Genomic DNA, 23381 nt, shown 5'->3' with positions numbered 1-23381 from the left:
AAGGTCGGTTCACCTCCTCAGCTGCTGTGCTAGATGTTATTTGCCGTCTTGCCGCAGCAGCACCTGTTGGTCTTAGTGTGGTTTAAATATTCCTCAGCTAGGTTGTAATAGTGCCAGATAAATGCGTTTGAATACATGATGTGGAAGATTTTAAAATCCCTTTCCCTTGCTTCACTTAGCTTTAAATATTTCTTGTTTATGATTTGCAGTGCACTACTCTGTATTAATTAGTTTCTTTCAGCAAGTAAAATAATGAAGGTGTTGAACATTGATGCAAGTTTTGTTTAAAACATCGATCAAATAGTGTCAAATAATTAGTACATAATAAGCGTGAGCGATGTTGACGACCGTCTCGCCTTAATGGGCGAAAATCGACAAAACGGTAAGTACTGCTGGGTTCCTTATAAGCGCACGAAAGGTAATTTTTGAAAAGATATTTTTTATTTATACACTTATATTAGATTGAATTTCTCTCTTTTATGATAAGTAGGCTTAGAATAAAGCTTTTTATGTGAATATTTTGAAGAAGTATGTGTGTGTGTGTGTACGTCTAGTCTCATTAGCATATGGATACGTGGCAGTCGAGCCTCGAACATTGCAAGAGAAAAATGGTTCAAGTTCAGAAAACAATATTCAATTTCAAAGTTTAAGTATATGGACATTTCCTCAGGTTTTCTTATAAATATATTCATTTTCTAGAACAAAGATGATCGCCACCTGTTTTTTTTCCTTCTGACAACTTGTTGGTCCAACTCAGCCTTTAAATATGAAAAATGATTCACAAATGTCAAATAAAGTGATGGGAACAGGGCACATATTTCTCATTGTCAAGTTATTTTTTTATAACATTTTGATAACATTTTAATTTCTGGTTGAATCCTGTTACAATACGAAATAATGTATTGATGATTTTAGCTTTCTGATATGAGCATATTGTTACAAAAAGACAGGTGTTGTTTGAAAATTGCTTTATGACAGTTATGTTCTTGCATATTGCAGCTTAATATTAAAAAAGATCAACATGTATTGATGGAAATCTGATCCAAATAATTTTATAGAAGGCATGATTTGATTTTGGAAGTTCTAACACGAAGTCCATGCATGTTTTCTGCGTTCTCACTTGGCTTTTGTGAAATTGTTAAGCAACTAATTGAAAAGTGTTCTTAACTGATTCATGTTAAAGGCTATTCAGCGACTAAGATACAAATGAAACACAGACACATACACACAGACACACACACAGACACACACACACACACATAGTGAATGAACAGAGCATTAATGAGGTTCCAAAATGGTATGAGATTGCAAAAGTGTCAAAGAGACATATTATTTATCCAATTTAACTACAGTACAGCTCACGTGTCTATAATTGTCGGAACCCAAGGATTGCGGTCGGGGTGGAGAGAGAATGAGGAGGATTAAGAAAAGAAACTGCATCATCTCTTCGCGTGTCGTGACGTAAGTTACGCGGTGACCAGGAAAGAATTGCTCTGCACACCACACTATTTCGTGGAGTAGTCGAGGATAACCACCGCGGAGTGGACATGGTCTCAATCAGATGTGCGTGGTTTATTGTGTATGTCCCTACAAGCACTTTTTCATTTAAAAGAAGCCGATTGACATTTTGCAATAAGTTTACGCTTTTACTTTATTAAAAAAATTCAGAACAAACTTACACACTGACTTGACGAGACCTAGTTGGTCTTCTCTTCAATAGTGCAAAGTCATCAAACTGTTCTAAACATGAAAAGTAATCATCTGAGGTATGCACATTTAAATTCCCGATTTCAGCCGCTTCTACTAAAAGCAACAACAAGACAGAAAACATTGAATTTTACACTTAAACAAGATAAATATGTTTCATATTATAGAACTCTTTAAATACCATAGAAATCATTGCTTTACTTGAAACAAACTTATCTTGTGATGAATGAAATAACAAAACATACCACAGTCGGAAATAATAATTTCTAACTAAATCTAAATCTAACATAATCAGGTTGTTTTTCACATTTCATCCAGCATCATTTTGCTAATAAAGTTCTTTTATTATTCTTACAGTAATATCATTGAACCAACAGGTCCACTGAACAGAAGAACAAACAATCCAGGGGAAACAAATTTGATAAGCTATTGGAAAATGAGTGTTTTGATTGCAGTTTGTTTTCTATGTTGTATCCCCTTGCTTGAATCCAGAGGAAGTGCTTTTCTCAATATCTATCCACACAAATTTCCAAAGGTCTCAAATTGTTATGGAGAGGACCCTGGGAAACCGTTGTTTTTGACTCCTTACGTTGAAAGTTGGCAAACTAAGAAAGGTCAGTATTTGTCTTCATCTGACTTAAGTATTAACGTTTACTAGGTTTTAAAATTATAACCATGATCATACATTGGTTGTAGAGCATGTTGTGACACTTGATAAATCTGATATTTGCATGGAAAACATATAAGATCTGCGCTAACTTTTGCTTGTTAGTACTGCAGTTTGGAATTGAACCTACGACTGTTGACATGCAGATGTAGCACTGTACTGTAGGGCCAGCCAGGAAAATCTTTGATTACCTGTAGTTTAATAAATGGTTAAAAAGTGTGATTATAATTTATAGATGAACATAGGAAGAAGTCACTCATTTTTATGTACCTTTTAAGGAAAACATCATGTCTGGCATTTAAATTAATGCGATGAAATTACAGAGATCGTCATGTAATGTCATAGACAACTAAAACAAAAATATTATATTTGTTTATATGTCGGTTCAATAGATTCTGATGTGACGACAATGTTGATTAATTTCAGCGACATTGAAAGCCGTATGATAAGATAGTCTTGTATCAGAATATGTTGCATACTTCCGAGGAAACTTGTATTTGATACTACATTCTATTTTAATATATTGTTTAAAGTCACTGTACTAGTGTAATACTGTCAAAACATTTTCTTCAAACTGTACATTTTATTGCATTGAGTACTTACAAAAAGTAGATAAAAAAGCCAGAGACTTCTTTGAGATTTGTAGTTTTGTCCTTTCTTTTCTGGTATTGTTCGAGTTATCTTGGGTCCAAATTCTGGTATTGTTCGAGTTATCTTGGGTCTAAATTCAGGTATTGTTCGAGTTATCTTGGGTCTAAATTCTGGTATTGTTCGAGTTATCTTGGGTCTAAATTCAGGTATTGTTCGAGTTATCTTGGGTCTAAATTCTGGTATTGTTCGAGTTATCTTGGGTCTAAATTCTGGTATTGTTCGAGTTATCTTGGGTCTAAATTCTGGGTCTCTGTGTGACATTTTAATTCAACTTACATGCATACATAATTTTCTCTTTCCTTTGTGAAGGGGGAAATAATGAGAAAATCTCATGTTAATTATGGATTGGCACCAGACAACGAAAGTGCAGTCTAGGACTAAGAGTTACTTTATTTGTCTTCTGCTCCGAAGAGTGTTGTAGTCAAAAAAAGTGTGGCCCTATATATATATATGATTTCCTTGTCTTAGTGCCAGCTCCAACATAGATTATATTATTCTTTTTTATCCTTTCAGCGAGACAGTTGAGTCGGGTTGGTCCCCTGGGAGAACTGAATTTGGAAAGTTATGCTGGGTTCTTCACTGTCAACAAGAACTACAACAGTAACATGTTCTTTTGGTTCTTTCCAGCACAGGTATTTCCACTATGGTTGTTTATAATGCCTTGGATAAAAGTCATCTGGACCATGGGGTTCATCATTTGTTGAGTCACTAATATACTTTTCCATCAATTTCATGGAATTTGATATCTTGCAAACTTACTTATCATATGGATGGTGGTCTGGATGGTATTTTTATTTAGCTCAGGTATATAAAGTAGTGTAGTGACAAAAACAATGATGAAACCTGATATTGCCACACATTTATTATAAAATGAAAAGGCCCCAAGTGTCCGAGTAGTATAAAATGCTCTTCGTTATGGGTCACTGCCGTCTCACATCTGCGTGGTTTCGAGTCTTGAACTCACCTAATGTATGTACATGAGAAAACTTGTCATCAGCTTCCCGTGGGTCGGTAATTCTTTCTGGGGTTTTCCCGGATTCTTCCACGAACAATGATTTTGGCCGCCATGTATAGCTTATCTTGTGCTGCAAAATGGCATTAAACTCCACAACAACAACAATAAAATAAAACGTGCTGGTTGTGACCCATATTTGACCTAGCTTTGGTCAAGACTTTGCGTTTAGCTAATGAACACATGAGTTTGTTATATGCGTAATGTCCAATCTAAAACAAAATCGTTGAATGGATGCATCTTAGTAAGCTCTACATCTTCTTTGCCAAAAGAGAGGTCTCTGTGACCCGTCTTTCATGCTTCAGGGACTTTATTGAAAATTTTTGTGTTAAATTTATTTATTGGGTGTTGTATGTGCTGCTATTACTAACGTGGGTTAAGTACTCGTGTTTATGAAAAAATTGGGGTGGTTAGGTCTGATGTAAAAATGCCCTTTTCTGCTATGACGGGGTCACCTTCATCTCATAGGCATAAATAGTTCTACAATGCATAGCACATGTTGGTTTTGTTTTAGTGCCCCCCTCCCCCAGAACAAAAGTATCGGGTGATGTGTCGTACGTTGTAGGACTAAGCCACAAAATGCCACACATGGTAGTAATTTGCTTGTCTCACTATTTTGTCACGCTTCTTTCAATTGTTTTGTCTTTCCGGGACCAATGTGATTGGTTGTCAATGTGACTGGAACGAATACAACAATAGATTTCTTTTGCTGACATTTTAATAGTCAAACGATCAACTCACGCGCTTTATGTCATGAAATCAATACTTGCTGGAAGTTGCTTTCACTGGCTCCTCCGATGCAAAAGATTGCTTCTCTAAGGGCAGATAACTCACGTTTTCACATTCGTCTGTTGGCTGTCACGGAAAGGTTAGTTAAAGACATTGACTTTCATCCCGTAATACCGGGCTTCTAGCGGTGGACAACAACCCTAATTTTGCTTGTCAAGCAGATATAAGAACAACGATTGTCAAAACACAAAACAGCTTTACTCTCATTTGTGTTTATCACCTCTTTTTAGTACCTGTGCTTTGATATGGTATAAACATGATAGAAGAGAACGGTCTATTTTATTGTTTTGTCTTTTATGCCCATTAACAGTAGATAGGTAGGGAGGTAGCTAAGGATGTGGGTGGGCTGGCATTTTGGTATGTGGATTCATTGTGTCAGCGCAATATCGACTATGCAGTGTTAATTAAACTTTCAAATATTTAAATATTAAAATTGTTAAAATTTCAAATGAAAAAATAAGAGTGCTAAAAATCATTAGTTTCAAAAGGAGCAGATGATTTATTTTCAGCACGGCTTCTGGAGACTTGTAAAACTCAAGGTGGGTTATGTAATTGTCGATTACAAATTGGTTGTCAGAGAAAAGGTAAAAGTATTTCCTTAGCATTAAAAGGACCCAACAAATTGGAAAACAAAACTTGATATGCTGCTCATACAGCATATGTAAATTTGTAATCAACGAAATGAAATTCACAAATTTTCACAGTAAAACAGCTATAATACACGAAAATGTTGATCAGTGAAAATGTTGCTAATTTTTTCATAGTGACACCACTGTAAGACCAAATAAAGATATAATGACCGATGAGAGAATTTGTGGCAATATCTGTTTTAAATGTTAGTTTTGTAAATTGTTTCATTGTCATCATCATAAATGTGATACGCCATCTTCTAAATAATTATTACTAAACATGGAACGTTTAAACAGCTGTTGGTCTGATTATATGATGCAAAAAGTTAGTACATGAAAGCTGCTGACATTGCAGTCACATCTGTCTAGGTTCAGCCTAATTTCTTGCAAACAACTGCTTTGCTTTTGCTTTTGGATAATATATGTAATGTTCGATAATCGGAGCATTACTAACTATAATGTGCATTGTTAACTAAGCTGTGCATTTTTCGCCGATCTGTGAATTCTTGGCTAATTTTTGCTTTGTTGCTAGTCTACGCATTGTTGGCTAATCTGTGTACTGTTGGCTAATCTCTGCTTTATTGTTAATCTGTGTAATTTCGGTTAATCTGTGTACTGTTGGCCAGTCTGTTCATAGTTGGCTAACTGGTTCTCTAGTGGCTGATATGTGCATTGTTCCTCAAAATTTGCAGTCATGAATTAGAAGACAACTTGAAAATTCTAGTTCCCCTAAAACACATCGATATGTTTCTTTTCTTCAACGCAAATGTAATGTTCAATGACAGTTCAGAAATGTGTTTTCTTATTAGTAAAAATGATATAGGGTTGTACTCAGTAATATTCCTATCAGTACAGAAGTGTATGGCAATAATTAAAGTCACTATCTTCATGGATTAACCAGTGTTATATTTTAGCTATGAAGCCGTAGTTCATTAGTATTTGCTTATGATGGGTACATGTGATCAGATTTTCAGGCTATTTTAGCAATTGTTTGGTTTAGCACACATTTTGTAAAACATTTTTGATAAAAGACTTGCAAGGACGTGCATTATTACTCTAGCTTTACTGATGCATGAATTTGTTAGTACTGCACGTGTTATGTATATTTAATTTATATTGTGCCCTTAACTCTTGTCCATGGTTGTAAGTTGTAAACAACATGTTTACAATGCTAATACTTGTCCATGATAGTAAGTTGTAAAGATGTTTACATAGCAAGAGTTCAAGGTCAGTCTTTTACAGTTAGACTAGGTTTTTCTTTCGGAAATCTTCATATTCCATAACATTATAGGTCAAGTGAAATTGTGTATAAATAATAAACACATAATTCAGTCCTGCTTTGGACCAGTGTATCAGATATAATTTTAGTGGAATTATTTATGCAAAATATTCAATGGAATTACTAAAATGCTCATTGCCTTTTGGACTAACATACTGGTGTAGTTTCAGACACTTTCATGGGGAAAAGATTATTCTTTGTGGATTTCGGTGTTGCCACAGACCAAAACTTTAACGACCCAATGAAATATTATCTACTTATGATGTACCCCTCCCACCAATGATCTAACTGTGTTTCATTCCTAGAGATTAACAAAGATAATAGTTTTTGACATCAGTACAGTAAGCTAATACTACAATATTAGCTTGTAATATTGTTTGTTTTATTATAACGAAATACGAATTATAAAGCATATATTATTGTTTCCATGTACATGTAGTGATACGGTATCCGGTAGGTAGCTGTAATTTCCACTCACCGCCTCTAATCGGTATTTTACATAAGTAATGATTGAGAAGAGAAAATCATACGTATTCAAAACCTAGTAAAACTGGAAACGAAAGAATAATAAATATTACTAGCATATGAAAATTTAGTTTAATACTTTTTCGAAAATCAATCCTTCATTTGAGTACAACTGTTGAAAAAATTACCTACCCACCCCCAGAAAGCATATTTAATTTTGTTCGTGCATTTCTTATCTGAAAGAACAAGCCTGTAAAGTACTATTGCTTGAAAGACCATGTCTATACTAATTACAGCAGACTATTATAGCTCACAGTTCACTGATTTTCGGACAAAACCCCTGTATCAATATTGTCTCAATCGAGTCTCAAGGTACATATAAATGCTTGTCAGGTGAGTAATCTCCAAACTGTAGTATTAAACAAGATCAGTTTTCTCAAAACCTGATAATTAGATCCACCCTTTGGCCTATTGTATCATGACATGCAATTATCCATTTATAATATATTTGCTTTATTATTGAGATTGCTAAGGTTACTATCTAATATAGCGCACTGACCTTCTCCAGATAAAGCCTCCTTTCCCGGGACTGTTTTTATTAACGTTTTTAGCATACTGGTTGTGGAAGTGTGACTTTAATTAATTTTACTCATTGTTTATTGTCAAGTCTAGCGAGTGAAGTTGGTCTATACACGAGGCATGCACAAGCAAAGGAGTGATTCCATTGTCTTTTAATTTCGTTAACATCTATGTGCGTTGGTGTCATTTGCTTCATTTCATGTTGAGCACTCAGAAGGAAACAGGGTGTGAGTGATTGATCTTTATAGGTGTTTTATTTTTGCCTAAGGAGGTGGTAGAATTGTTATAAAGTTGTTGGCTGAGTCCACTATTATTCATCAAGTAATCGCCGTTAGTGTCGGCCTAATTTTGTATGTGCATATCCCTTATTTAACGTAGTGGCAGAAGTTAAACCAGAAATATAAATAAATACCAATGTGGAAACTATGGCAGGCAAACCCACGAAAATGTATTTTTCTTTCTCATAAAACCATAAAAATGAGCCCCATGAAAATGATGATATTACGATATTTTGGATAATTGCTAACTCATTCAAAGATATTCTTGATTGCATCATCGGAACATTCAGGACTATTGGAATTAATTCAGAACACTCTATAATTTTGGACCTGTGATAGGACTTTTAGTATTATTAGGGATTTAATTCACAACACTATAAATGTCTTTTAAGTTTCACATTGTGCATTACAGAAATACATGTAATAGCCTGTTAAAGTTACTTAAATTGATGATTTCACTTCTTGTTACATATTTTAAGACCTAGTTTCGTAACGCGTGTCAAATGGATCTGTAATAAAAACCTGACAACAATTAATGACGTGAATTGACTCCATCATATCTAATAGTGATAAATAAAAGAAAAAACAACGGCATAAAAATATTTGTGCAGGGCAAATATCAATTATAATTTTCATTATCAACGAATATTGCTTGGCCCCATCCCCCATGTGTAACCCGAATTTTAGTCTCCCTTGCTAGCGCATGCCCTTTGTGTACGCCATGGTCAATGTTTATTAACCCTGTCACTTGCGTGTTACTGAGAGAGATTGGATTATATTCAATGATTAGTTTCTACTCATCAATGAGTTGTGAAGCACATTAGAAACCACACATTTGGAGAAAGATGCTTGGATTATATATTTTATGTTCTGCTGGGAACCACAGGGGCACGTATCTTTGCTTCAAATTGAACTGTCAAACACGTACTATATAATAACTATATATAGTACATATATGACTGATGAATTAGAAGCAACGATATGAGTCCGTGTGCTGGGAACGAGTAAAGGGACATGGAAAACTGATAAAGCTGATAAATCACTTATAACTATGAATATTTTCCAGTTTTAGATTAGCAACTTTGATAACACAAAATAATGTTTTCTTGTTTGTTTTGTGCTTTGCAAAGAAAATCACATTGTTTATTTGGCAGGAGAACCCCAAAAATGCTCCTGTAGTTTTGTGGTTGCAGGGTGGACCAGGTCAATCCTCACTGTTTGGACTCTTTGTGGAACAAGGACCAATTATGGTAACCAAAGACGGAAAAGGTCTGTTAGTACACAAGTCATTTCAATACACTTGCAGATTATTTGAAGTTGATAAAATGGTTTAAATTATTTCTATTAAAACACTCATCTGATATTTTTTGATCGAGATTAAATAGCATTTCTGTTGATTGGAATTGTAGTTTTGCCACATATTATAAAAAAGGTAGAGTAATTTCAGTGTATCTTAATGAATGTAGCTTTGTCACATTTATAAAAATAGGTGGAGCAATTACAGTGTATCTTAATGAATGTACCTTTGTCACTTATTAAAAAATAGGTAGGGTAATTACAGTGTATCTGAATGAATGTAGCTTTGTCATAAATAGAAAAAGAAGTAGAGTAATTACAGTGTATCTTAATGAATGTAGCTTTGTCACATATTAGAAAAATAGGTAGAGTAATTAGAGTTTATCTTAATGAATATTTGCCTCCAATATTTCAATGATTATTCTATGTCTATTGAGAATTTTAAAGATATAATGGGTTAGCGAGAAAACTACATAATTTTAGGGTAATTTTGCCCCATTTTAATTTTTAATCTTTTATATGACAGTGAACAGTTTGAAAAGAGAGAAGAAACAGTGTAGGAAGGTCTGACAATATTTGCTGTCATGGGTGTCCCATATAGCTCAGGTTCTATCTCTGCCCACAGTCACAGGCCGATCATACCAGAATTGGATTGACTTCTGACCCAGTCCTGCCATGTTACAAAAACAGATGCAAATTAACTCTGGTGAAACGTCCGAAATCACTTATATACCGGTAACCTTGTACTGGCTAACGTTGGATCTTAGATGGTGCTCACAGCCAGTCTTTATAGATTACTGTTACTGTTACCCAACCTAGTCAGACAGCCATCATTGTTTATTGTCCTTATCAACAAGGTTCCTCCATTCAGTATTTGCCACCATCACTGAAGGCTTCCCATTCACTCTACACTTTTGAAATTGAAGACAGAAAATTGCAAGACCTTTATTATGTTCTTTATGTTACCAATCCAAAATCAAATATTACTGATTTTTGACATGTTGCATCATTCATGAAAGTGAAGACATTAGTTTGAACTCAGACCACTGTGATCTTTTGGCCCGTTTTGAGTTGTCTCAACACCAAGCCTTGGCACTTTGTCCGAAATGGAACTTGGTTTTGATGTGGTAGAAGAAGCCTTGCTTTGAAATCTGTCCAAAGCATTGCTGACCCATCTTATATGACCTGCTTTCTTGTCAGCCAAATCCTCGACAACAGAATCGGTAACAATAAGCCCTGTCTTTTAGGTTGAACTATTTGTACTTTCATTGCAATAGTTTCATTCATTTTGTGGCATGCTGTCTACAGACAGAGGCCTCACAAAATCCATACAAACAGCCTAGAAAGTCTCAACCTCAGAACAAGTTGGACATGGCTTCATGCCCTCACTCACATGGCTTCCAGACGTTTTGTGATTTGCAAATAACAGACACAAAAAACAGCAGACTAGCTATATTCTAGTTATGTTCTGGAGTAAAATATGATTGCATGGGTTAACCTCCTTATCATTATATATCCACGTTTCAAGAAGGATATCTCCGACCTCGAACCCTTCAAGATCATTTCTGTTGACTTGGTCTGGAATCAACATTCAGGTAAGACTATGCTTCCCACAGGAATCAGAATTGAACTAATACAATGGTAGATTCATTGTCTATATGGAGAAATCCATCTGCTAGAAAATTCCGTCACCTGCCAAGTTTTGCTCAATGTGGGAGTGTATGTCCTAGTAATTGGTCACTTTCTTGGGCTCCATAACAATGATCCTGTCGTAAACAACCTGCATTGGGGATACTTCTGTATGTACACCATCATGCACTCACAATCAGTATGGATGTGAACACAGGACTGGGGCAGAAAGTGTGCTATCATTTTGGAATGGTATAGGAGTATGGAATATTATTTATATAAAAATATTCTCGAGATGAAAACTATTTTGAAAGCTTTTCATTGTTGGCTGGAGACCCAACACGGGAAAGGAGTTCTTATTCTGTGTGACAACTATCTATGGTGACTGGTCTCAGCAACAAAGCGGACCAAGTCCCAAGTCCCCAGACCTTTGCATTTTAGTCTGGTTTTTTTTTTAAAGTAGTCTTCTCAATAATCCACGTTTAAGTTTGACATATCCTAGTCTGGCTAATATATTGGGAGACTCATTGTCCTGCAAAAATGAACTAATAGAAATGGAATGATCTCTTAATCCCTCAGTTTTCACTAAATAGATGCTTGATGGGATTGGCCTATCATGAACCTGTTGGCAACAAGGTTGAATGCCAAAATTCCAACCTTTGTCTCACGAGTCCCGGATCCAAAAGGCCCGGATAATCGATGCTCTTTCTATCGGTTGGAATGGCAAAATGTTGACACTTCTACACCTCGGGTTCTGAAAGTAATACAGAAATTAAAAGAGTCTCATCCTGATTGCTCCACTCAAATGGGAGTCTTGGATCAGCCTCATCTGCGTTCAGCAACCACCATGACACATGTTGCATCCCTACCCAGAGATACTGAACCTGCTTGTCTTGATCAAATTACAATATACTCTTATTAAAGAAGCTGACTTTCTATTTTCTGTTAACTCAACTAGATCTATCATACAATGCAATGATGCCATTAAAACTATCTTTATATTCTTATTCACTCCACAAGCTTAATTGTGAGAGGTAATAGTGTCTTTAAAGTTGACTTTAAACTCCGTTAACTCCACTAGCTTAATTGCATAAGGTAATGGTGTCTGTAAAATTGACTTTATACTTTCTTAACTCCACTAGCTCCATCGTACAAGTTAATGGTGTCTTTAAAGTTGACTTTCTTTCCTGCTAACTCCACTAGCTTCATTGTACAAGACAATTCGGTCTTTAAAGTTGACTCTATATTCTATGTTTCCAGTAATGTTAAGAGACATCACATGGAACAAGAGGTATTCCCTGATATACATAGATAATCCAGTGAGTTTGTCTTCTCATTGTCAAGAATTAATGTACCATATACTCTACCATTCCATACACAAAATTCAAGCTTCATTCCAATCTGAGATAGTGTACAGAATATATGTAATTATTGCTGTGAAATATGTATATTTTTTAAAGCAAATATAATCAATGGCAACATGCCATAATTAATAATAATTGTAGTCATAGGCAACACGGCATAGTTAATAATAACTGTAATCGTAGGCAACATGCCATAATTAATAATAACTATAATCGTAGGCAACATGCCATAATTAATAATAACAATATTTGTAGGCAACATGCCATAATTAATAATAATTAACTATAATCATATGCAACATGTTATTGTTAGTGTACATGCTATGGTACCAGAATATGCGTTTTTTATGTTACCTAGCAATATATGAATTGAACTTCTACAAAATATTCTTTATGAAAGAAACAAATTTATATGTCTGTACAGCTATTATTTTGAAAGAAGAAAGAATATTCAAAAGTGGAAATATATCATTTTGACAATATTGAACAGAAAATAGTTTCTAGTGATTGAAACCAAAGACCTTAAGTGAAAAAGATTTGTTTCAGTTCAGATTTTTAAAAATATTCTCATTCAAATGAATTTGTTGTTTCAAAATGAAGAATTATGTTGCTAATTTTGATTTCAGGTTGGTACTGGATATAGTTTTACACAAGCTGATGCAGGATACGCAACAAATGAAGCTGATGTCGGAAGAGACTTGTACAGGTATGAGCTTTCTTATTATGTCATAATTGAATACGATGGAAACATGAACAATTACGGTTCTGTTAGTATTTGCCAAGCCAATAAATAAATTTACTGTGATCCTGCAACTGAATCAGATGTTCATGTAGGTATATATATATATATATATATATATATATATATATATATATATATATATATATATATATATATATATATATATATATATATATATATATATATATATAAGAAATATAATAGTTGAACAATCGTTGATACAGTTGTTGAATAATTTGTTGATAAAAATATTTTTGTGATTTCAATAGAATTACAACGATGTTCATTTAGAACATAATATTGTGTGATATTCTGTAAGTACCTCAATGTATTATCATTGCAGTCAAATACTGTGAGATAAACCTTAATGTTATGTTCTCTGTTTGCTGATTTATTGATTAATATGACATTCATTTCATCAGTTTTTATTTGCAGCTGCCTCTATCAGTTCTTTACTGTCTTCAATGAATATCAAAAGAATGATTTCTATGCCACAGGGGAGGTAACTTGTATAGAAACAAAATATCATTTTTGCTTATCTAAGAGTTAAAATGCAGTCATCCTATGTTCATTCTCATTTAATGTTACCTGTTGTAACCTAAACCCCAAATGTTATCAACATATGTGATTTTGGCATGAAATGGTTCAAGGTCAGATCATTAACCGAAAGAAGAAGAATAGTTTCTTCACAGTAACTTTCTCTATCACAAACTTGGACCATATTTTGTGGATGGCAACTTGCAGTTGGGATAAGGATGAAGCCTGTTGATTATGGAATCAAACGGTTAATGGTCAGATTGATTGTGACTGAAGGAATTAAAATGTCTTCTGCATAATAATATTAATTCTACATCAAATACAAGGACCAATCTTTGCGGATTGCTCGAGCATGATGATATAAACAATTATATAGATTTGGGTATCAAAAAGTCGAAGGTCATGGTCATAGTAATTTCAATAAAATAATGGTTATCAGAACAGTAAATTTAGTCTAAGAGCACATACCGTAACCAAAAGGCCCACACCACTGAGACCTATTGGTCAGTAATCTCCGATTGAACTATGCCATACTAATGCTTGGATAGATGACTAGTAAACACTGTGTGGGCAAACACTATCTGCCATTCAGTCAAATAATAACTGCCATTCACTCTTGACGCTATTTGTAATTATTTTGTTAATTATGTACATTTCTGTGCACATTTTAGTATATATTTAGTACATATTTAGTCAAAGTGAAAGAAATATATTACTGTTGGTCTCTCTCTCTCGATATATATATATATATATATATATATATATATATATATATATATATATATATATATATATATATATATATATATATATATATATATATATATCTGTGTGTGTGTGTGTGTGTGTGTGTATTTAAAAAGATCTTTGACTCGATGTATGACAATTGTACCTCGTTTAGGATTTCTAACCTTTCATGACCGATTTTGCTCTTGTTTATATTTGACTTACAACGTAACCCCCATTGATAAGTACTTCGAATAGCCGATGTTATTACACATTTTGCATCAGAAATGTTAGCAGGGGATACATTTTAGAGTAATAGGTTTTCATTTTCTTATATATAGCCATTTTGTAAGAGGTAGTTGATTACTAAGTTCAAGTAACCAATCCACTAGCCACATTTATGTATCACCATCTACCAGTCAGTTGTTATTTATTTTAAATTCTGTTAGATCACTAAGTTAAACAGAAACATTACACATGGAGGTACATTTCAAACTTAAAAGTACAGACATTAATTCCAACTGTCGCAATTTTACTCTATTCAGTCAGTTTGTGTAATGTTTCAATATAAATGATAAATGTCGTAATAAATGTATTTTATTAAGAGAACAACTTTTAAAAGAAGTGGTTAGCAAATAAATTAATTTTTATATTTTGTTATTTAGATTGGAATTTTGTAAGGCTATTGCTTGTCCTGGAGTTTTGTACAGTTAAGTGTGTGCTGTTTTATTTCAGTCATATGCTGGCAAATATGTCCCTGCTATCTCCTACTATATCCACATGAAGAATCCAACAGCAGCCATGAAGATAAACCTGAAAGGCATGGTTGTAGGAGGTGGTCTTACTGACCCAGAAACTGTAAACAGTTCCACTTGATACTTGCCTTATCACCTTATAACATACTTGTACAATTAGCAAGACAGAGATGATATCAAGAACTTGTCACCTTATCGCATATTTGTATAACTAGTATGAGATAGATGATATACACAATTTGTAGAATCCCTTTCCATGCTGCTTTGATACCTGTAATAGCAAATCGGTATGGCATCAATTTTTCTATGCATTAAGCCTTTCTTTTATTACCATATAGACTCGCTTATAAGCTGACTCCAGCTGTAAACTGCACAGACCTAGATCTGCGGTCGCATAATGCATCAGTATATACGTGTCATTTTGTTAGGAGTAATCAATGGGACAAACATAGACCCTGACCTACTAGCGTATTATGCTATGGCATAGTATAATCTGTTGTTCGCATTCGGACTCAACTTGTAACCGATAGTATATTGTATTTACTTCCAGAAGTGCCCACAATCTTTTGTTGAATAACAATAATGCAATCAAAGAATATATCTTTATTTGAATTCACTATAAATCCATGTGTCTATTTTCAAGAATGTTATTTTGAGCACATTGTATTTCCAGAGTATAATAACTTGAATTACATAATATGAATAAATAAATTCAAACTCAAATCTAATACTGGACACAACAATAATACAACTGATTCTGCTCAGATCTTAAAGCACGAATGAATAATTCTTAGATAAACAAAGTTATATAGCCCTGTACTTGACCTCATGTCACCATTAGCGTTCTAAATAAACTACAACCTGAAGCAAAATTTCTTTCTGAAGGTTCCAAATGGTTACAAAATAAAATTTTAGTTATAATTAAAAGGTCTGTTACTAAAATTTTAATATAAAATGTGGTAAACAACAGATCGACCCAGCATTTGATGGGGAATTTTCAATGTTCTCGACACAGATTGAGATAAACATGTTGCTTACAAAGCAAAAATCAATGATATAGGTCAGGTAGAACATGAACTTGATTTTGGGCAAGGTTATGTCCAAAATACAATTATCCATAGCATTTAATAAATAACAGAGATCATATTATTCATACTTGACAGCATATGTTTACATGGATGGTATAATGTATATTATGTAATGGATTTTGGCGGCATTACTTTCAAAGAGCACAACAGAAACTCTACATCGTAATTGATTTTAACTGACAGGAGTACCATGATTGAAGTTTAGTTACATTGTTACTGAAGAAAAAATAAAATGTGACCGCAGCTATGCATCAACAATAATCGAAAGTATTAATTTTGATATATGAATGAACTATATCCTTTTTTCAACTGAATCGGCACACAGCAAAAAATGAACATCTAGCCTTGCAGGCCATGTAGTTGAATCTATTTTTAGAAACTGATTTTCTTAATATTACCAATGACACTTTGTAGTGTCAGTGCAATGATCCATAGATAGGTTTGTGAATTTATGATTTTAATATTTGTCAGCTTACTCGTAATAACATTTTGAGCTGGCTAGTTATTATTTACTTTGCTACTTTTTTGGTTATTTTTTGGGTAAAAGTTAAGTCCGGTAAAAAAAATCCTGACATTTACAGTGTTTTTTTGGACAATACAGCGTTGTCCCATCTATTTCTGATCTTTAAAGAATGATCTTTAGGCTAAATCTTTTATTACACACTATTTAGACTTCGCTTTCTATGAAATGTATATTTTCATTTATTTTTGTGCCAAATGCATTAAAAAACAGTTTAGTCCTAGTTTCAAACTGAGTTTTATAAAGAAAAAATGCAAGCATGGCAGTTAAAATCTTCAAATAGTTTTAGAAAGTGCCTTTAATGACTGTGTCCTTAAACACTAAACACAGATTGCTGTTTACATGTTGCCATTCCAAGTTTCGAAATATTACATAACTCTTTAATTATTAGTTACTTTCCTACTCTTTGAGTCCGGTAAGAAAATGTGCTTTATTAATTAATTCCAAATGTAACTATAGTAACACTTCCTTTGTGTTTCAATTACAAAGTTATTAGAGATAGAATGTGTACTGTTAATAAATATCAAAGTTTCGTCACTTCCGCATCTGTATTAGCATGAGTTACAATGATGGTGGTTCTGATAAAGCCAGATGTGTGTGCGTGTTTACAGCATTTAATTCAAAGACAGACTCATCCAGAAACAAATATTTTTATTTAGAGACTAGAGGCACCGGCTTATTTCACACAAACCCTGTACACCCAATAAACAAAGCATGTAACTGATGTGCTACAGTGACCAGATGATGAGGTTTCTGACCTTGGCATTTTGTGCTTGTTCTTGTTAAGAGATTAAGACAAAGACCTCAGTCAGATCCGGCAGTAGGTAGCAACTCTATAGAAAAACGATGTGCTTGACATACTAAAGTGAAATGAGCGCGAGTATCTCTCAATCGTCCATCATTGGTATTGTATATATTTTCAATACAGATGAAGATTCAGTACTTACTTTGAACTATGTATGACTGAGAGTTTCATAAGAGATGATTAAATGGTAGTGTCATGTACTTTAGTATGGTTATGGTCTGCAACATGCAAAGCATCTTCGCTAGCAAAGGTTCCAATGTGTTAACCCTATATACACCTTGGCGGATTATTCAGATATTACGGTGTATCAGCTCTGTGAATTTCACTCGATAAGGTGGCAATTCACGGCACGCAGTCAAAATCAAGTTGTTCAAATTTGAACACTGTTCCTACAAGATCGCGACAAAGGGAGCATATAACTGGAATGGACTCATAAGTAAGTAATCTTTCACTGCCAGTCTATATTTGTACAAGTACATTCTTTCGCTCAGATTCACCTGTAATGGTTTCTCTCTGGTATATAGTAATATTTTCTATATTAAACTTGCAAAGTATCCTTTTGAAGTCGATTACCTTCACCACTTTTGGCCGAAGTACAATGTACTGCTGTTACATGCTATCGGTTAACTGGCATTATATACTAAGGGAGACAACTCATGAAATCTAATAGATGCTGCTAAGACAAAAAAGCTCTGAAATATCTGAACGATCTGCCGAGGTGTATATATGGTTAACACATCATAACCTTGGCTAGCGAAGATGCTTACAAGGCTATATGTACTTAAGTAATTGATACCCAAAGTTAGCATTTGAGTTTTTAATTTTTGTACTTCAAGACAATATGTACTTTTTCTGTATACCCTTCTCACTAAATATAGTTATGGGATTAAATAAAGGTCTCCTGTGTTGTATTTAGTTTTGTTTTACAGCCATTCTTATGAATACTGAAATACATTATTTAGCCATTAAACAACTGCGTGTTGCATTCAGTGAGTGCTCACTCATTATAGTGTATGACTGTATATAAAATTTCTGTCCATTGTCATTTTGTTGGTAAATTAAATATTGTTTGCTCATAGCAGAGGGTACAGATCCAGGTTTGATTTTATGTACTGATGTACATAAAGCAACCAATGTTGTGTTATAGCCTTAGACTTCATCATAATTCTCATTGTACTCATTATGCTCGAGATAATCTTGTTTAAAGTTTCGATAAATTTTCCCAATTGCAGATGATGCCTGAGTATGCTACCTTCATGTACAGTATTGGTCTGCTGGATGAAAATCAGAGGGCGTACTTCCAATCCATGACCGACATGGCTGTGGCCTACATTCAGGACCAACAGTTTCTTAAGGCTTTCCAGGTGAGATTCATCCATCCATCCATTCATCAATCTATCCATCTAGTATAGAGAAATGTTAATGAAATATAACTTGAACTCATAAAATGCACGTTATCAAGTTCTCATTAAAACATGGTGCAGTGTTGTCTCAAACAAACATGCAACTTTACTAAGAACTCATAAAGACGTAATGCAGTATGTATTAAGACTTCATAAAGACAAGATGCAGTATTGTCCTGTACAAAAACATAGTGCAGCTATATAAAAACTCCATAATGCAGTCCTCTTGTCTCATACAATACTAAAATGCAACTCTATTAAGAACTCATTAAGACATAGTTCAGTCACATACGATGATAATGAGAACTCATAAAGACATGATGCAGTCTTATCTCATAAACGGTTTTCATGCAATATTCAGATTAACTAACTTGCTATTGGATGACTTTGAGTAAGTATATATTATTATGCACCATATATAATTACACTTAAGTGAAAGAAAACAATACCATCATTAATTTTCTTGAGTCTTCACAATTGTGCATAAGTGTAAGCTTTTACTTATTTCCTTATAAAAAATATTAATTTAGCCCAATCAGGAAAATTGTCCAAAGTTAGTATTAAACAGATTACCAAAACATGTAGTTGTAATATTCTTATAGTTAAAATAATAGGCTGGTGTTTAATTATGTGACTTATGTGAACATGGAGTTTTAAGCAAGGTAAAACATTTTCATCACATGTTCTAGTCTTTGTAATCTTGACGTAGCCATTCAATGAATACATGGAGTTGGCTTAATGAAACCACACGGTAAATAATTGTGCTGACATTGTAAATTTATAGCTTAAAGACACCCTCATAATTTCTCTTTTTTATAGCTAAACGAACACTCTCGTAGTTTATATTTATAGCTAATGAACATCCTGCTAATTTCTACTGATAGCAAAAGAAACACCCTCCTAATTTCTGTTATAAAACGTTCCACTTTAATGATAAAGGTGTATGTTAATAAATACCTTTCCTTCATCAAATGAATTATCAGTCATTTTAAGTCAAAAATTGTTCTGAATAATGAATGGTCATTACTTGTAAATAAAACTTTGCTGAAGATGATCAATGATCATTACTTTTAAGTCAGCAAATTTTCTTAGTAAATTGTCAGTCCTTGTACATTGTTGTCAAAAGATAATTTAATATGGATGTGGAGGCACTGAGACGTTATACAAGGTTTACAAAATTCAGAGATCACGTGTTTCCATTGAAATAAGATTCTGGATGAAATATTACTAAATCATAAAGAAAATTTATTTTCCAATACATCAGAGATCCATGATGTTGTGGTCATGAAAGATTGTCATGGACAAAAGTGAACATATCACTATCAGCTTCTGCAGGGAGGGTTACAGTTGATAAGAAATGAAATGTGTGGTCATTGAGGGATTGTAGTTGGACTCTGATGAGAATGACCATGGGTCATGTCAAAGTTTGAGTAAATTATCTTGGTAGTCATACGTAATGGTCATAAAATCTGGTCAGCAGTTATGGACATAATTGTTCGTCATGAATTTCTATTGCTTGTATAGACAGAGGGACAGATGCATATACTTTCTGATATCATATGCAGTTATAATAGAAGTCCATTGTGAACAACAACTTCCACCGTGCTCCAACCTTCACATGTTACTTGTAATACTATCCGCTTATAAAAGTGCACCAATTTATGGTTATATATGAGAACAGACGTTTCAGATTCTTTTATTACATAAAAAGTTGGTGCAAGTTGGAGTGACTGATATTACTGGTCTGCAATGGTCTGGCATATTTATCAATCCCATGCCTGTGGAAATGTGTGACACTGAAGTCAGATTTCTTCATTTTGGCTCAAGATGAAGATGCTGTAGGTCTGTTTCTTTTCGTATTGTTTAACAATGGTGCCATGTTATTATTTTATAAAAATATGAAAATATTATGTATGAGGGTGACCGGTAATACATACTTGGGTCCCAGAGAAGGCATTTGGGTAATCACACAAAGATGCAATTGAGAATATTTTATCATTTCTGTTAAAGTAATGAGAATACCCTGAGACATATTTTTTAAAAACTGCCTTCCCTGGGTGTCATGTTTGTTTAAGCGGAACAGCTCTAGTTTGGTTAGAAAAAAAAATATATGACTTGATTCTGTACAAACTTTAGAAATGTTGTGCTTAAAACATGTAATTGCTTTTACTACCAGTTAATAATTGGTCTCAGAATTTTAGTTTGCTGCATGAACTGTGTCTCTCCTGACTTAATTGTTTCTACTCCATTCTTTCCAGATAATTGATTCACTACTCCCTGGAAGCCTAACCAAATATCCCACCTACTTCTATAACGTCACAGGATCTAAAATCACGTTCAACTTTTTATTAACAGAGGTAAAGTGCATGGTTATCGTTTCTTTCAAGTACTAACAGGTCATGAAACAGAGGCAATACAGTTTTGGCATTGGTTGCAAGTAGGGAATCATAATTTGTTTTAACCTATACTGGAGCCATTTCACATAATAAACTCATCACTGGCATCAAATTAGTTCATACTCCATTTATCAACTTTTGTAAAACCCTCCTAACTAGAAATTAAACTTGCAACAAATAACGATGGTTTAGAACTGAAGATATTTAAGCGCACAAAGAGATTCAATCATGCAGAAAGTGCGACAAAGTCCTTTTCGGATTCCAAACATTTGATCTAAGGCAGCATGAGATAAGTTTGTTTTAAGTTTGTATTGACTTTAGTTTTGTTCTAATATTGAAATGAATGTTATAATGGGTTCACCTTTTACTAAATGTGTGAATATTCAAGACTCAATGTAAATACAAAATTTGGGTCTTAGAACATTTCTATTCAACATTATTCCTCGCATCTCTAGCATCCTAAGTTCTAATCTGTGCCACATCTATATAGGTTGTTTCTCCAATTATATAATTAAATCTTGTAAGTTGTTTTTATTGCTGAAAGTTTCTTTGCTAATATCTGTGTATTTGCCACAGTGACAGTTAACATATGTACTTGCTTATCATAGACTATAACTGCAAATAATATAGACCCTGATTGTATAATATACTAGTAATCAGCGCCTGTATTTTTTAAACAGATTAACTCCTAACAAATTGTGCAAAGACCCAGATCTGCTAACACATTATGAAATGACAGATTTGGGTCTGTACCATTTGCATTTTAACTTTTAAATTAACATAAATGGCAGTTTATAAATTAGTTGTAAATGATAAACCTTTCAGATACAGATTTTGCTTTCACGTCAATTCCAACGTTCATGAAGACAGGAATTCCACTTTGTTGCATATGAGTTTCCTTTTTTTTATAGCTAAATCCTACATTTTATTACTTCAAAAAAGAAGATAACTATATTAAAAATAATTTCTTGTGTTTTGTAATGGCTGTATTTAGCTTTCCATTAAGAAAATGTTTGACAAGGAAACTTTTTAATGTCTTGATGGAGCAAAGGCCTTATTTCTTTTCCTTATTTATTTATTCTGTCATTCACTGGTAAACAATAAACAGTTGATAACCTTTCTGAAATATTGATACAAATGCATTAAATTATTCCATCTGCAGATTTTCCTAAAGTTTTTGTGCAGTTTGTCATATCTACAAGTTTATAACTTTACGTTTAATTTGTCCCCTATAGCCACTATTCTGCTGATATGCCATTAAACATATGCATTTACTTACTTCTTGTTTATGTTCTGACAGCAAATGCCACCATTTAAAAGACATCTATCAACTATATATTTATGATGACTTCATTATCTGCTCCACCCTTCTAATGTTATTAATCCATAGAGGGGCCCCGAGTGGCCGAGTGGTCTATTAATCCATAGAGGGGCCCCGAGTGGCCGAGTGGTCTATTAATACATAGAGGGGCCCCTAGTGGCCGAGTGGTCTATTAATCCATAGAGGGGCCCCAAGTGGCCGAGTAGTCTATTAAACCAACTAGTAATAAATATTTCTGAATGCCATGCTTTTTGTGCAAAACAATTCTTCTTATGAAACGTTTGCAAATTTTATGTATTGATAAAGACTTGTTCTTAACATCTTTACATATATTTACCCGCTAAAATGGAAAATTCATACACGAAGTTACGATGCTTTCAACATATAATTTATGGGCCATAAATCGTTCAAGAACTTAGTTCAAATTTCTTGTGTAGAGAGAGAGTCTGTGGCATTAAGTAATATTTATTTTAGTCTTTATCAGTTACTGAATAGTTATGTCAATACATTCATGCCAAATGTAATGCAATTGTCAAACTAACATCATACAAATTTAGTGTGTGTCCTTTGTACAAAATTATTAAAAAAAACTGCTAAGTAATCTCGACAGTGTAAATGTTGAAGATCACTAAGATGGTGGAGGTCATCGAGAGTGTGCTGATCATTGAGATGGTTCAGATTATTGGGATGGTTCATATTATGGGGATGGTTCAGATTATTGAGTGGGTGCAGGTAATTGAAAT

General features: G+C 33.8%; 1 protein-coding gene across 1 annotated transcript in view; it reads left to right on the top strand.

The window, feature by feature from the left end:
• Positions 1-335: 335 nt before the first annotated feature.
• The window catches only part of LOC149779501 (putative serine carboxypeptidase CPVL), a 32783-nt gene continuing 9737 nt past the window's right edge, over positions 336-23381 (top strand). Inside the window, exons 1-10 of the mRNA XM_089938640.1 lie at positions 336-382; positions 2065-2321; positions 3539-3657; positions 9211-9325; positions 12242-12300; positions 12972-13051; positions 13523-13589; positions 15086-15208; positions 18751-18882; positions 21180-21278. Of these exons, the coding sequence (XP_089794766.1) occupies positions 2144-2321; positions 3539-3657; positions 9211-9325; positions 12242-12300; positions 12972-13051; positions 13523-13589; positions 15086-15208; positions 18751-18882; positions 21180-21278 (972 nt within the window). The 5' untranslated portion in view covers positions 336-382; positions 2065-2143. The remainder of the gene's footprint in view (positions 383-2064; positions 2322-3538; positions 3658-9210; positions 9326-12241; positions 12301-12971; positions 13052-13522; positions 13590-15085; positions 15209-18750; positions 18883-21179; positions 21279-23381) is intronic.

Source organism: Sinohyriopsis cumingii, chromosome 17 (assembly GCF_028554795.1).
Source record: "Sinohyriopsis cumingii isolate HCF-2022 chromosome 17, ASM2855479v2, whole genome shotgun sequence".
Lineage (NCBI taxonomy): Eukaryota > Metazoa > Mollusca > Bivalvia > Unionida > Unionidae > Sinohyriopsis > Sinohyriopsis cumingii.
This window is presented reverse-complemented; position numbering and strand designations above follow the sequence as displayed.